Source organism: Onychostruthus taczanowskii, unplaced genomic scaffold, assembly GCF_017590055.1.
Source record: "Onychostruthus taczanowskii isolate IOZ18803 unplaced genomic scaffold, ASM1759005v1 scaffold4, whole genome shotgun sequence".
Taxonomy (NCBI): domain Eukaryota; kingdom Metazoa; phylum Chordata; class Aves; order Passeriformes; family Passeridae; genus Onychostruthus; species Onychostruthus taczanowskii.
In genome coordinates, this window is record NW_024501459.1 from 478,835 (window position 1) to 491,979 (window position 13,145).

Sequence of the window (13,145 nt, forward strand, 5' to 3'; positions counted from 1 at the left end):
TCTATCCCCTTTAGGTACTGGAAGGCTGCTCTGAGGACTCCCTGGAGCTTTCTCTTCTCCAGGCTGAACAACTCTCTCAGCCTGTCTTCATAGGAGAGCCCTTATCTTCATGGCCCTCCTCTGTACTCTGTCATGTATTCTGTTAGACACTGAACACTGAACACACACATTTTTTGCTGCTGTGAGCAGGAGGTATGGATACCAGCTCAGAAGGGAAGAAGGGTTCGGTGCCCAATGTAGGAAGTGTTGCCCGTGGCTTAGCACAGGTTGCTGTATTTTCTCAGGTCAGAGCTGTCAGCAGCATCCAACGCTGCAGATTGCTTTAAACAAAGAAGGGAACACCCTTCAGTTTGGGGTTTGTCCATAAACTTTTTCTGAGTGTTTCTTTGTTTTGTTTTTTGGCTCACCATTTCTTTCTCCCTCACAGTCTTCCACCCCGTCGAGTGTTCCTACTGCCACAGCGAGAGCATGATGGGGTTTCGCTACCGCTGCCAGCAGTGTCACAATTACCAGCTCTGTCAGGACTGCTTCTGGAGGGGCCATGCCAGCGGTTCCCACAGCAACCAGCACCAAATGAAAGAGTACACGTCATGGGTAAGGGAAGGCTCCTGCCTCGCTGCAGACTGCTTTGCCCTCCAGCCATCAGAGAAGCCCCAGCTCTGGGGCTGCTGTCTGGCTCAGGCAAACTGGGAGCTGGGCTGGCACTTTGGATTAGTGACCCTGTCTGGGAGGCTCTGGCCTTGGGAGCCGTCAGGAGAGCGTGGAGGTGGGAATGGTCTTTTCTGGGTGAGGATCTGGGGCGCCTGTGACGGTGCATGCCGCGGTGAGGGCAGCGCAGGAGGGGCTGGCAGGAGGGCACCAGGCTCATGGCAGCTTCTCCCGTTCCCACAGGACTCACGGTAAAATCGTCATTGGCTTGCTCTGTTTGGCTACGTGTAAATGAAATGATGAATACTTAATGCTCATTCATCAGTATTTTCAGTTGAGTGGCTGCAGCATATGCGTAGCATTTGGGATGATCCTGGCACTGTAGATTTGAGCGTGGTCACAGGCTTAGATCCACAGTAGTGTTTACTATAGAGAAAAGCTTCAGTCTTTTTGTTGTTAATCAAAATAATGCAGTGTTTTTGCTAAGGTGAAAGGGAGTATCAGCAGCTGTTGGAACCTTAACCTTCCCTGAAGGGCATGAGACCTGGGGACTCAGCTTTCCATGGACTGGAGCAAAGCCCCCTTGTTTACAGAGCATCAAAATCCTTCAGGATTCAAACACAAATAGCAGAAAATACATAATTAATCTCGAACATTTCAAAAGTATATTGTTTAAAAAAAAAGGAAAATTATGCATACAGCAAAAACTCCTATTTTTATGGTACTTTGCATTAATTATTTAACAAAGTTCTGAATTTTAATACTTTTAAAATGTCTGGTTTTCTGTTGATGGAATGGGCAAGGGTTAAATTGGATGTGGTTTGCTCTGTATGCCAGTCATAGAGCCCTGCACTGTATCCCAGCAGACCTGGATCTGCAATTGTTTTTGTGGGTCCTAATTGCTGCTTGTTGCATAGACACAAATGGCCAGAGTTTAGTATCTGAATAGGAAAAGTGCCCACTATATAGCTCAGACTCCATTCCTAGCAGCAATTTATGCTATAAAATCCAATTTTTGCTGTAGCCAGGGAGCTGTAATTATAGGTAGGAAGTAATTGGAAAACTTAAGATTTCTGCTCAGCGGAAGACAAAAATGTGACCACATTCCTAGTGCTTTCAAATGTTTCCTTGCCAGAAACAAATGTTTTGCTTCAAGTTTGAAGTTGCCTTTCTGTAGCATTCATTAGCATTTGTTCAAACCTGTTAGCATTCTCCGTAATGTATCAGTATCGAGCTCCACATGCAGATTGGAAGTGTTTATGGGTGCAGTGGAAATCAACTGTTCTCAATTCAGAGTGAAATTACATTTATAATGAAAGAGAAAGAGTTTGAACTTTACGAATTTAGGTTGGATTTCTTTAGTAGAAATATTTCAGTAAAGACTTGGTGACAATCATATGTCAATACAGGATGTATATGCACAAATACAAAACCCTTTCTGTCAAATTCCAAAAAGATATTTCAATTTGAGCCTGTAGAGCTGTGTTTTGGGGAGAGCAGATAATCATATGTCAATACAGGATTTATATGCACAAATACAAAACCCTTTCTATCAAATTCCAAAAAAGATTTCAATTTGAGCCTGTAGAGCTGTGTTTTGGGGAGAGCAGATAGTGTAAGGATCACTAACCCTTTTTTACTGGCAGAGAACTGAATCACAGAGAGTTGAGTTGAATTCTCTGAGAATCCTTCACACAGCCTAAAAGACACCCTGGATCTCAGAGATCCCTTAGAAGGGAAGTTGAGTTTACTCCTCAAGTGCATAGTCTCCAAACGAAACAGAAAGCAGAAAATACTGGTTTGTTTGTTGGTTGTTTTTTTTTTACACGTTGATGGAAATTACACTTCTTGCACAGACCCTCCCTATCTTTTGGGGACAGTGACAGTACATCAGTCTCTTTTGAAGTGCATTTGCCACAGTGGACAATTCCTGGCAAGCCCCTGTCTCAAATTTCCATTCTCCAGTGGTGAGTGGCCACAGGAGGTGGAAGAGAAGCTTTGTAATAGCAGCTAAACAGTACAGGGTACTGGAGGTGAGGAGGGAGATAGTAGTGAGTGGGAAGAACAAATTATAGCCTAGTGCCTGGCCCATATCTAGGAGGGAAACTATGTCCCATACAGTCTATCTATAGAGACAGGCATGCTTGGATCTGTTCTCCTTGCGTTCCCAAGCTGGTGAGGTACAAGCCTGCACCAGTCCAGGTGACACAAACTGTGCTGTTCTTTGTCCAACAATGCCTGAGTGCAGCATTGCAAAAAAGCCGTGGCAACTTTCCCCACGGATACACCCCCAGCCTGCTCTAGAGGCTGCTGGAGGTAACAGTAATTCTTTCCCAAACGGAGCCCTCTTTGCCTTACCAGACTCTGGGCATGGGAGGGGGGCAAGGGGGATGTCAGTCCATAGGTATGTGAGCTGTTAGAGCTTCTTGTTGTTTTGTGCTTCCTATAGCAGAAACAGTAAGTACCTTGTCCAGATTACCTCTACCTTCCTTGTTCCTCCCAGAAATCACCTGCTAAGAAGCTAACTAATGCACTTAGCAAGTCATTAAGCTGTGCTTCCAGCCGTGAACCTTTGCACCCAATGTTCCCTGACCAGCCTGAAAAACCTCTAAACCTGGCTCATATTGTGTAAGTATCTGTGTGCTGTAGACAAAGTAAGCTTTGTTGTAAGAGTTGCTTGCACCGAGTATAGATACTACAGCTCTGAACAAAGCAGGAGGCAGACGTGGCTTGTCCAGCCCAATGCATCACAAGTGCAAATTTGCTGGTGGGGATATTTAGTGTAAAAGTGTTCCTTCTGGTGTGACTTTACCTGTAAAATATCAATTGATATATACATACAATCATCTACTGGGACACAACATGTAATGTCCCCTTTCTCCTCAAGAGATGTCCATGCAATTTTATGGAGTTTCATCACTTTGGGATGTATTGACGCTGAGAACATCACTTCTGTCATTAGAGACTATTAACTTCAGAGTATCACAGGTATGCCTTGACACCAGAGGAAACTGAAATCAGACCAATTTTGTAAAAAAAGGTGTCAGAGTTCTCACTGACTTTCGTGGAGCTGTGGCTACACCCAGCCTTGAAGAATTGTGTTAGTCTGCATAAAAAGTGGGCCTTCAACTGCCAAGTCACTTGAAAAGAGTCTATTGCCCTTATGTTTTGATATGTTGAGAAAGCAAGATTATTTTTGGTATAGCAGCATGTCACTACTTTTTTTTTTTGCGTGAGTCAAGAAACCCAAAGCAGAAAGAAAATATATTTGTGCAAGGTGAGGAAAGTACCACTTTGGATGGGTTTTTTTCTAAAGCATGTCCACTACCCATAGTGGCAGACACTCTGATTTTCTCATTTATCAATTTGACTTCTCTTTGCTTCTTGGGTCCTTAAAAAAAAGGGAAAAAACCATTAAATTTCCCATAAAATTAAGAAAAAAAATAAGACATTGGTTGGAAGAAAGGTACAAAGAAATTAAGTTGGAAAAAATATTCCAAAAATACTGCCTTTAAAGTATTTCTTTTATTCTGGTATATTTCTTAAGAAAATATCTTCCTTAACCATGTTGCCAGGGCTCTTGACTGAAGCATTTTGGGCAGCAGCTATTAGAACTGTATTTCCATACTGCATACCTATGTTACTGGCTGCTGGAACTGCTCTAGTCTGTAATTGTTATACATATTTACCTTTGTCTATCCTGAGTGTTTGTATGTAGCATCTCTAAGGGGAAGTGCCCTCCAGCCGTTGTGGGCTGTGCAACACCTGGAAAGTTCACCCAACCTGCCTGGCATTTTAGGGATGAGTTATGCTGATGGTCTTCCTTATGTGGTTATAGCACAACTTCTTCAAGGTGTTAGAGAGTGCTCTGGTCTTCAGAGACAAGGTGCCTCTGACAGGTACCTAGTGCCAAATCTCTGTCACACTTAATTCAGCTAAAACCCCTGCACCTCTTTATGGAAGAGTACTGGGAGGATGTTGTTCTTTGGCAGAAATGATCCAGAGTTGGATCTGCTGAGCTCCCTCACTGCTGTGCCTGGCCCTGCTGGCAAGTCAGTGATAATTTCACAGGGCAGATTTTGGCCGACCTTAAGGGAAATGGAGAGAGACAGAGAGCTTTAAACTGAAAGAGAAGCCTCTGTTCCCTGTTGGCAGGGGGATCTTGAAGGCTGGGGATATGTCAGAATATAAAAGGTAGTGAAAACTGGGCTACTGTGAATGGATTAAATGCATTTAGGCAAGGCAAGGGAAAGGTACCATAATTAAGTAGGAACTGATCCAAATTTTTGCTGTGAAATTAACACCTTCCCTTATTCCTAAATATACGGACAATTTAGAGTGATGGGATGTGAGAACAAACCGCCATCTATTCTGGTTTATGACAGTTTCTCTTTATTCATAGATTGATGGTAATATAACTTGGCAATATATATTGGCTACAAGGATGCATGAGTGAGAAACCTGTAAGTTGTGGAGGTATCATGATCTACAGCATAATTGACACAAATTAACTGAGGGGAGAGGTATGCTACAGAACCTTGTTGAGAACATCTCACTGATGCAGTTTTTATTTTTAAACATAATGGAAGTTGAGAGAAACAGCTCTGGGCAGGAATCCAGGCAAAAAAAGGGGATTTATATTTGCATTAGATGGAAGAATTTTGGCAACAAAACAGTATCCTTTTCTTAGCTTCTAGCTTAAATGGGGACAAGTGCTCCCTGCATTGGTAGAGCCTTTCCTTTTGTTTGTTCTTCCACCTTTGCCTGACACCAGACAAAAAGACTGCATGGCTTTTTTGTTTTACTGGTGCCACACAAAATTTTGAATTAAGCAAGAAATACATCTAAAGCCTCATCTAGAGAAGTAGTTATCAATGTGTCATAAACCTGATAGTAGAACTCCTCCCACTGATGAAAGGGTAATTTTTTCTCTCTGTACATAAGAATAGCAACATTAAAGAAAGTCCAGACAGCAGAGATGACAAATGGCATGGCCATGGAGGCATTTTTCAAATCTATTCTGCTCTGGCCTGACTTCATTTCCATCTTAAGCCTGTGGGAGCATTATTTTTTACATCAGTGTAAACAGGCTGGAGCAGCCTGGAGCACTTTGGAAAGTTCCTCCTATTTAATTTGGTTTATTACTATGGATATATGTTGTGCCATAGCATGCTTTTATTACATAGCATATTTCAATAGCATTAAGTGTTTTCCGTCTCCTTGAGGACAGTTAATTCAGTATCATTTTTATCAGCTTAATCACTCACTTTCGGGAGTTTAAAAATAACCTCAGAAAGGTATAATTTATAGTCAATAGCTGAGTCTTCCTTTGCTTTGCAATAAAGTCTGTTGTTCTGTCTTACCACATCACACAACTCTGTGTGTTTGAGCATCCATTTGATAGTCAAGTGGAACCTGAGGACCATGACGATGGGCATTAGCCTTTAGGAAACTTGTCTTGGAAAAGCTCCAGATTAGTTTAGTATCATTTTTTGTCATTTTTATGAGAATTGACAAAGTAATGCTAATCAGGAAACCTTAGCAAGGTCTTGGAGCTTAAAGACATCTGTACACAAGAGTAACTTTGCTTTTGTAAACAGATTGATGACCTTTTATGAATAAAGGCTCTCATGTTTTTTGCAGAATCAGGGTCATAAGAATGGAGTATGTCCAATGTATTACTTAGACCATATACATATTAAACTGACAATTTAATTAATGATCTCTTTTCCATTTTATTCTGCTGCAAAAGAGATACTTGGTGAGTATTTTTCTTCTTTAGTACACTTGTTGAAGGAAAAGCTTGGAAAAATTGTGATAATCTTGGTATTACAAAAAAAAATAACATTAAACTCTTCTCTATAAGTACATGGAAGAAAAAAGACTGCTTCTCAAATTCATGACTGATCAGAACATAAGTTTTTCATGTGGTTCTGCAGATGCAGGGTTAGGTTAAAACTGTAGTTTCATAAAAATAAATAAATAAACGAATTAACAAATAACGCTCCACATCCTACCTCTTTCTTTTCACAGGTTTAAACTTCTCAAAAATCAGTGTAGCATTATCATGCTGAGAAATTAATTTAAATGTTTCAAATACCATTTTTTTTTACAGGACAAAATATATAGTAATGGTTTAGTTACATGCAGAACTGGGTTTCTTGGAAATGCTTCAGTTGACCAGGTGTCTTGCACAATTGGAGCCCAGTGAATATTTTGCAGATGGCTACCATATTTCAGTTTGCACATCTGCAGAATTCAAAAAGCAAGATAGGTCTTCCACAGAGCCTAAAGGAAATATTAAGCAAATTGAGGTCTGAATTATATGTGGCTTCAGATTCTGCTCATATCTGATTGAATGCCCTGTGATTTTAATAACATACCTTTTAGTTGTTCCTGAGCGGATAGATCTTTTGCCCAATGTTCCATAAGAAATCTGCTGAAAAGGGGAAATTTCTCCTTAATGGATACAGAAGGAGAAAATTACACACAGATTATTTTTAAGAGTAGACAGTAAAAGAAAGCAGAGAAAAATTCCTTCTTGTTTCATTTTTTTTGTAAAAGCAGGAAATAAAGAATATAATAATAAAATCATCATTACTAATGGGTCCTCTTGAACTAAATACTTACTCTACATTTTGACTTTGGATTTGATATACCAGTTAAAAAGTTTGCCATCAAGCCAGTTTAAAATTCCATATGTATTTTATGAGATGCTGAGGGCTTGGATACACTGTGATCACTATGTGGATGTGGCAGCACGGAGCTTAGCATCAGGATTAACTTCATTAAAAGATGTGTCATTTATTGGCAGTTCCATGCTGCCACAGAAAACTGACTGCCAGTGCTCATCCTGGCTGGTTGAAAGCAGGGACTGCACCCTGGATTGTTGCCTCTGGAAAGGAGCAGTGGTATCGTGGCTGTTCTACCAAAGCAGGGGGAGAAAGGTCAAGCAGGTTGCTTAAAACTCACCTCAGAACACACAAAGACATTATTTCCCTCCAGGCCTAAATACCAGTATGTTTTTATTGATTTCTTAAAACCACAGCATCTATAATTTTAAACTATTACTGTGTAAAGCAGAAAATGCCAGTTGCAATGTTACTTTAAACAAGCTCATTTGTTCTACAGAAATACTGTTGATGATGGAGGGGGTTTTGGTGCAAAATTAATGCAGCTGGATATTTTGCCTTTTAGGCCCCCCCGACCTGTAACCAGCATGAACGACACACTCTTCTCCCATTCTGTTCCCTCAGGAAGTCCCTTTGCAAACAGAAGGTGAGTTCTTATCCTTATTTATATCAAACCATTATATGATAGTGGTGGAAGTTTAAATTTTCAGTTCCCTCACAGTGGTAAAAAAAACCCCAATCCCTCTCACACAGTAAAATCAAGAGACATGAGCAGAGAAATGCCTTGGTTAGTTGAGACTGATACCCAGACATCTGAACAGAGGGCTGGAGTTAAGGCACCCCAAGCTCCCCACAGCAGAGTACTGAATTTCAGCTCTCATTTGAACCGTCCTGACCCACTAAAAAGTGCTCACATGCAACCCCAGGTACCCTCCCATAGGGACCCAAAATGGGCTATTGGTGAGAAGCCATTTTGTAACAGCACCATGGGAATAGGAACTGGGATGTGCCAGTGCCCACTGGGATTGCCTGCATCATACCACAAGATATGGATGAACAAAGTGAAGATGTCTTCATACTTCCAAGACATAGCAAGACATCCTTTCTCCTGTTAAACCATTCTGATTTTCATTAAAATCAACAAGGAAGAAGGAATAGTCTTGGAATATGGTGACTGACCCTTCAGTAAACAAACCAGGGAAGTCTCATCAGAAACAAATCCCAAAGAGGAGGTGCTTTCAGCTGACTGTACATTTTGACTCAATATTTTGGCTCATCCAGCCAAAATATGTATGTAGCTTTTGCTAGCTGTCTGACCCCATCTATGAAAGCCTGCAAATGCACATAGGTAAGAAGGTGGCAGGAAAATAACTTCCTGCTGTCTTAGGGAAGATGAGCAATGTGTCTTCCTTGGGTGCATTGTATTGCTTGATTCCTGCTGTGTGTGTCAGTGCTTCAGCGCTCCCAAATGACTAAACACAATCTCTGGGTATGCACAGCTACTTATTTTAACACAAAAACTGAAACCAAACCTGCAGTATACACTGCAAAGTCAGAGTGTAGATGGTTTACTACTTCTTTGATTTATGAATTTTGTTACCACAAGCTGTAAGCTGCAAATTCTGTGTTGTCTCAGTGCGACTGGGTGTGACTGAGATGCTTTTTGAAAGCCAGTCCCAAAGCAGCCCCCAAGGCCAGATCCACTGCCTATACAGAGAGACTGCAAATGCAGATTAATTTCTGTAGTTGGAATATATGGGTTTTATGTGCAAGGCAGGGTAAAGTATTTCTAGCCTCTCCAGGAGAGGTCGCTAAGAACAGCACTCTTTAGGAGTGTTGCTGATGCTTCTGTTTATTCCCAAGACGTCCCTGTGCTCGATCAACAAAAGTACACTGCTCCTTAGGCCAGGGACCTGCAGTGACACTCACAGCACTGTCTACTGTGCTGCTTGTCTCACTTTGCCTGTAAAACGTACCTGATTATTTTACTTTTGTCTCCTTTAGCAACTGACTGTCTTTAACTATCAGGTTTAATCGTACCTGCATCCTGAGCTTTTAGAATTCCTTTTTCTTCCTAGGAAACACTCCTTAATGAGAATCCCCTGAAGGCAGGTGATAGTACCAGCCCCCTCAAGCATAGGCACCCAGACTTCCTCATAAGTGCATAGTGTGACATCCCTGTACAGTTAAAAGTTTCCATGATGCAGCAGTCATTCTGGCTTTTTTTTGAGTTAACTGTACCTTGATATGTAAAGTAATTACATTGATTGTATATTAGAAGTTTTGTCACTTTTGTTGCATTGGCATAGCAGGATTTGAGGAGTTTGACAGCTTATTCTCAGTATTTTTATTTTCACCTTTTACAAATTTAATTTGCATCTTTTTATTGGTAAGAAAAAGCACCCTACAAACAGCCAAGTCAGTATTCTTTCTAAATAAATTGGATTTATTGTTACGAACCCTCTCTGAACACTCTGCTCTCTGTGTATTCTTTTTGAAGTATTAACAAGGTTTCATTGTTTGAATCATTCAGGTTACTTGGGGGTATAAATGCAGCCAGTCCTGTGGCTGATGAGCATTCTCTTATAAAGCTGTATGTAAATCAGCTTCACAACAATTCACGGTCAGTATGAGAGCGCTAACCTACTAATCGCAGTAGTTCTGTAGCTCATGCACTAAATCATTAGCAATTCTGCTAAACTACTCAAAATACAAAATATTCTTTAAGGAAGGCTCTGATGGGCTAGAGGGTTTCTGTGGCTCTAATTAGTCTTTTGAATAGATTTCCTGCTGGCTGTGGGCTTTGCCAACTTCTCTTGCTTCTGCGCAGCACAACTCTTTCCTTTTACCCTTTCACATAGGATTAGTACTAATGTGTCCAGTGGAAGTTGGAAACACTGTTTTTGTAAACTACACCTTTATAGTTCCATCATCAATGTATGACTTGCCTGTTGTGTTCTTGACCAAGGAATGAAAGAGGCCTGCACAAAAGCCTGGAAATTATTCCAGGTCTCACAGCCAGCCTCCTCTGCCTCAGCTCTCGCTGTGGGTGGCTGCTGTTCCGCCCTGTGCTGCTTGCCAATAACCCTTCCCAGACCCCTCAGCTTTGCTTTTCAAAATGATCACAGGAAAGGCAGATCTAAGTCCTCCTGAAGCTAATGAAAACTTCCCATTTACATAGTGAGTACTGGATTTGGACCCGTGCCTCTCACTGCTGAATCCTTTTTCCAGCATTCCCTCACATCTCAGTGACTTAAACGAAGATCCTGTTTCATTCTGCATAAAAGAAATATGCAATTGCATAAGAACAGTTTCCCCAGCTTTTTTATGTGGAATTATGTGGAAATTTCCTCCTTTTTTTCTTGTTAGTCCATGAGCATTACCTATAATTCAGTAAGAATTATCGATATGAAGGTACTTTCCTGCTAAATGCCAAGATCTCCAATCTGGGTTAGACTAATAACTGTATCATAATTCATTCTTTTAAGTTTTACTGTTACAATTGCCCTGGGAAAATTCTAAAGGTCCCATTAGTGGAAGCTCACCCTCTTGAACATCAGAGAAACAGACTGATGGCTCTGTTTGCAATTGTGCTGGTTTTATATTAAATACTCCATGATTCATATTATAATAAGAGTACAAACCCAGGGTAAAATTTCTAGCTGGATGTAATCAACACTAAAAGCTCTGCTGGCTGTGTTTTCACTGCAGATAACTTATGGTTACTTTAATTTGTGTTGCAGTCTAGTCCAGAGGTTTCAGATAGCTTTAAGTGACATTTTTATGTAATTTGAATGTTTATTCAAAGGAGAATTGGCAGAGAAAGTCATTCATAGCATTCCCATGGTATTTATTTCAGCTACTTGTGTTCACATAAGAGCATAGCCATTCTAACCAATTCCTCCCCGTGGCAGCAAATGCTAAATTCAGCACACCAGCTCATTCTGCTGCTGGAAATGGATAGCATCTCCTAAGTTCAGCACACTACTATATTTCTGGATACAGGGGTGAAAACTGGAAATTAACTGGAAGGATGGAGAATCTTGTTAAGAAAAGATCTTTAATGATTGGCAAATGCAGTGACAAATTGCAGGGAGCAGCTGAAAGGAGATGGAACACTATATACTATTTACACTTCAATTGCATCCAAAGCACTGATTTTGGGTGGGTACACAATTACTCCAAAGCTCAAAGGAAGTTGGGTTCAGGCTTTCCCAAAGATGCTTTTTAATTTCTTCAAACTGCTTTAGAATTAAAGTCCACTTAAAATTTCTGTGCTTGTTTGCTTAGTTTGAGCCAGCAGGTCCGTAAGAGAGCTTTAATGAGGAGGTTTACCTAGCAATTACAAGCACCTTTCTTCCTTATGTATACAGTGTGGAAATTGGTATCAACAATATGCTCTGTACAGCTCAAGAACAGAACAGCTTTAAAGCACTTGTGTTAGAAAAGAAGAAACAAAAAACTCTGTGATCTTCTCCCAAATACCAAATCATGGTCATTTGCTGTTGACAGCTAACATGATAAAAACCACAAGGCCTGTAATTCTTTTGCTGTAGCTAATATTCAGGGGGTTTCTCTCATTTGTTTTTGCAATTTCCAATGTCCTAGAGGGCAGCAGAACAAGGGAAGATTACTGCAATAGGTAATACCCTTGCAAACCCAGTGATTTGGATATACATCAGAACAAGCAAACTTAGCATTATAGAATCTTTTGTCCAGTCAAGAGAAATAACTCAATACACTGAATTAATAGTTTTTTTCCTTATTTGAATAATTTTGTTCCCCTGCTGCAGTCTGTCATGCTGACTTAAAGTATATAGCTGCCATATTAATGGGTACAATGTCCTGCTCTTTCTTTATAAATGTTTTCTTTAAGCTACTGAATTGTTGTGCTTAGGTAGGATAAGAGGAAACAGAATGTTTTTTCTTGCATTTTTCTCAGCCCCTCCTTCACAGCTAATGCATTTAGTTCTTCTAAAGGGGTAATAAACTGGAATAAATGGTGTGATGCAACACATTCTGGTGAACTTGAAATGACTTGGCAATTGTGTGATAGATAGAAAGAATGCGTTATGATATCAGATATCCATAGCCAAGGAGAAATTGAATCTTATTTAATGCTGAGTCGGAATGGCTGGTGCCTTTTTTGAACCCCACATAAAAGTTAAAGGAATTTAAATTCTACCTGGGCATAACAAGAGATTAGGCCAGATTTCTAGTCATCAACTAACTTGGAGCAAAACACACTGGTTGCTGCTGTTCTTCATGTTCCTGTCTCTAAGGAGCATGGTAGGCTTCAACTGCATGCTGTCTTTGCATGGCTTTTTCAGAACAAGATGAGAAGCCTTATTCAGTAGACTATGAGCTAAAGGAAAGGTTTATATATTTGATTGTTTAGTAGCCAGGTAGACACTAAAGAGGGCTTAACATTTACACCAATATTATTAGGTCTATATCTTCATAGACATCTGCTCACAGCTGGAAGGTTTGTCTCTAAATTTGGATGGAGAAGCATTACTTAGCATCTTACAAGATGTTCCATTTTAGCAGGAATATATCTTTAAAATATCTGTTCCAGCTGGAAATTCTCTGTGGCCAGAATGATCTCTGAAGTATTAGTTCTATTTTGGGGGATATGTGGAGGATGTAGGAAGATATGGAAGAACAAGGACAAATGTCAGCTCTTCCAAATGAAGGAGGGTTGAAGGTGGAATCAAGGACAAAGGTGAAAAGGATTATAAAGGAGGCAGCCTAACCTTGGTCTCCAAAGATACTGAAATTATAAGAGAGTAAGCATCTGGAGGATAATAAACAAGATATAACCACCATAGATTTGTCAAGAACAAATTATATCAACCAAACTAA

The 13,145-nt window shown here is 40.3% G+C and overlaps 1 protein-coding gene across 20 annotated transcripts in view; it reads left to right on the forward strand.

Moving 5' to 3' along the window:
* The window catches only part of DTNA (dystrobrevin alpha), a 221,049-nt gene that overhangs the window by 167,210 nt on the left and 40,694 nt on the right, over positions 1 to 13,145 (forward strand). For 8 of the 20 annotated variants that reach the window (XM_041412835.1, XM_041412830.1, XM_041412833.1 and 5 more), the window contains 5 exons: positions 428 to 594; positions 3,152 to 3,276; positions 6,401 to 6,409; positions 7,846 to 7,926; positions 9,814 to 9,903. In XM_041412835.1, the coding sequence (XP_041268769.1) occupies positions 428 to 594; positions 3,152 to 3,276; positions 6,401 to 6,409; positions 7,846 to 7,926; positions 9,814 to 9,903 (472 nt within the window). The remainder of the gene's footprint in view (positions 1 to 427; positions 595 to 3,151; positions 3,277 to 6,400; positions 6,410 to 7,845; positions 7,927 to 9,813; positions 9,904 to 13,145) is intronic. The other 12 variants (XM_041412832.1, XM_041412831.1, XM_041412845.1 and 9 more) reach the window with 3 other exon arrangements.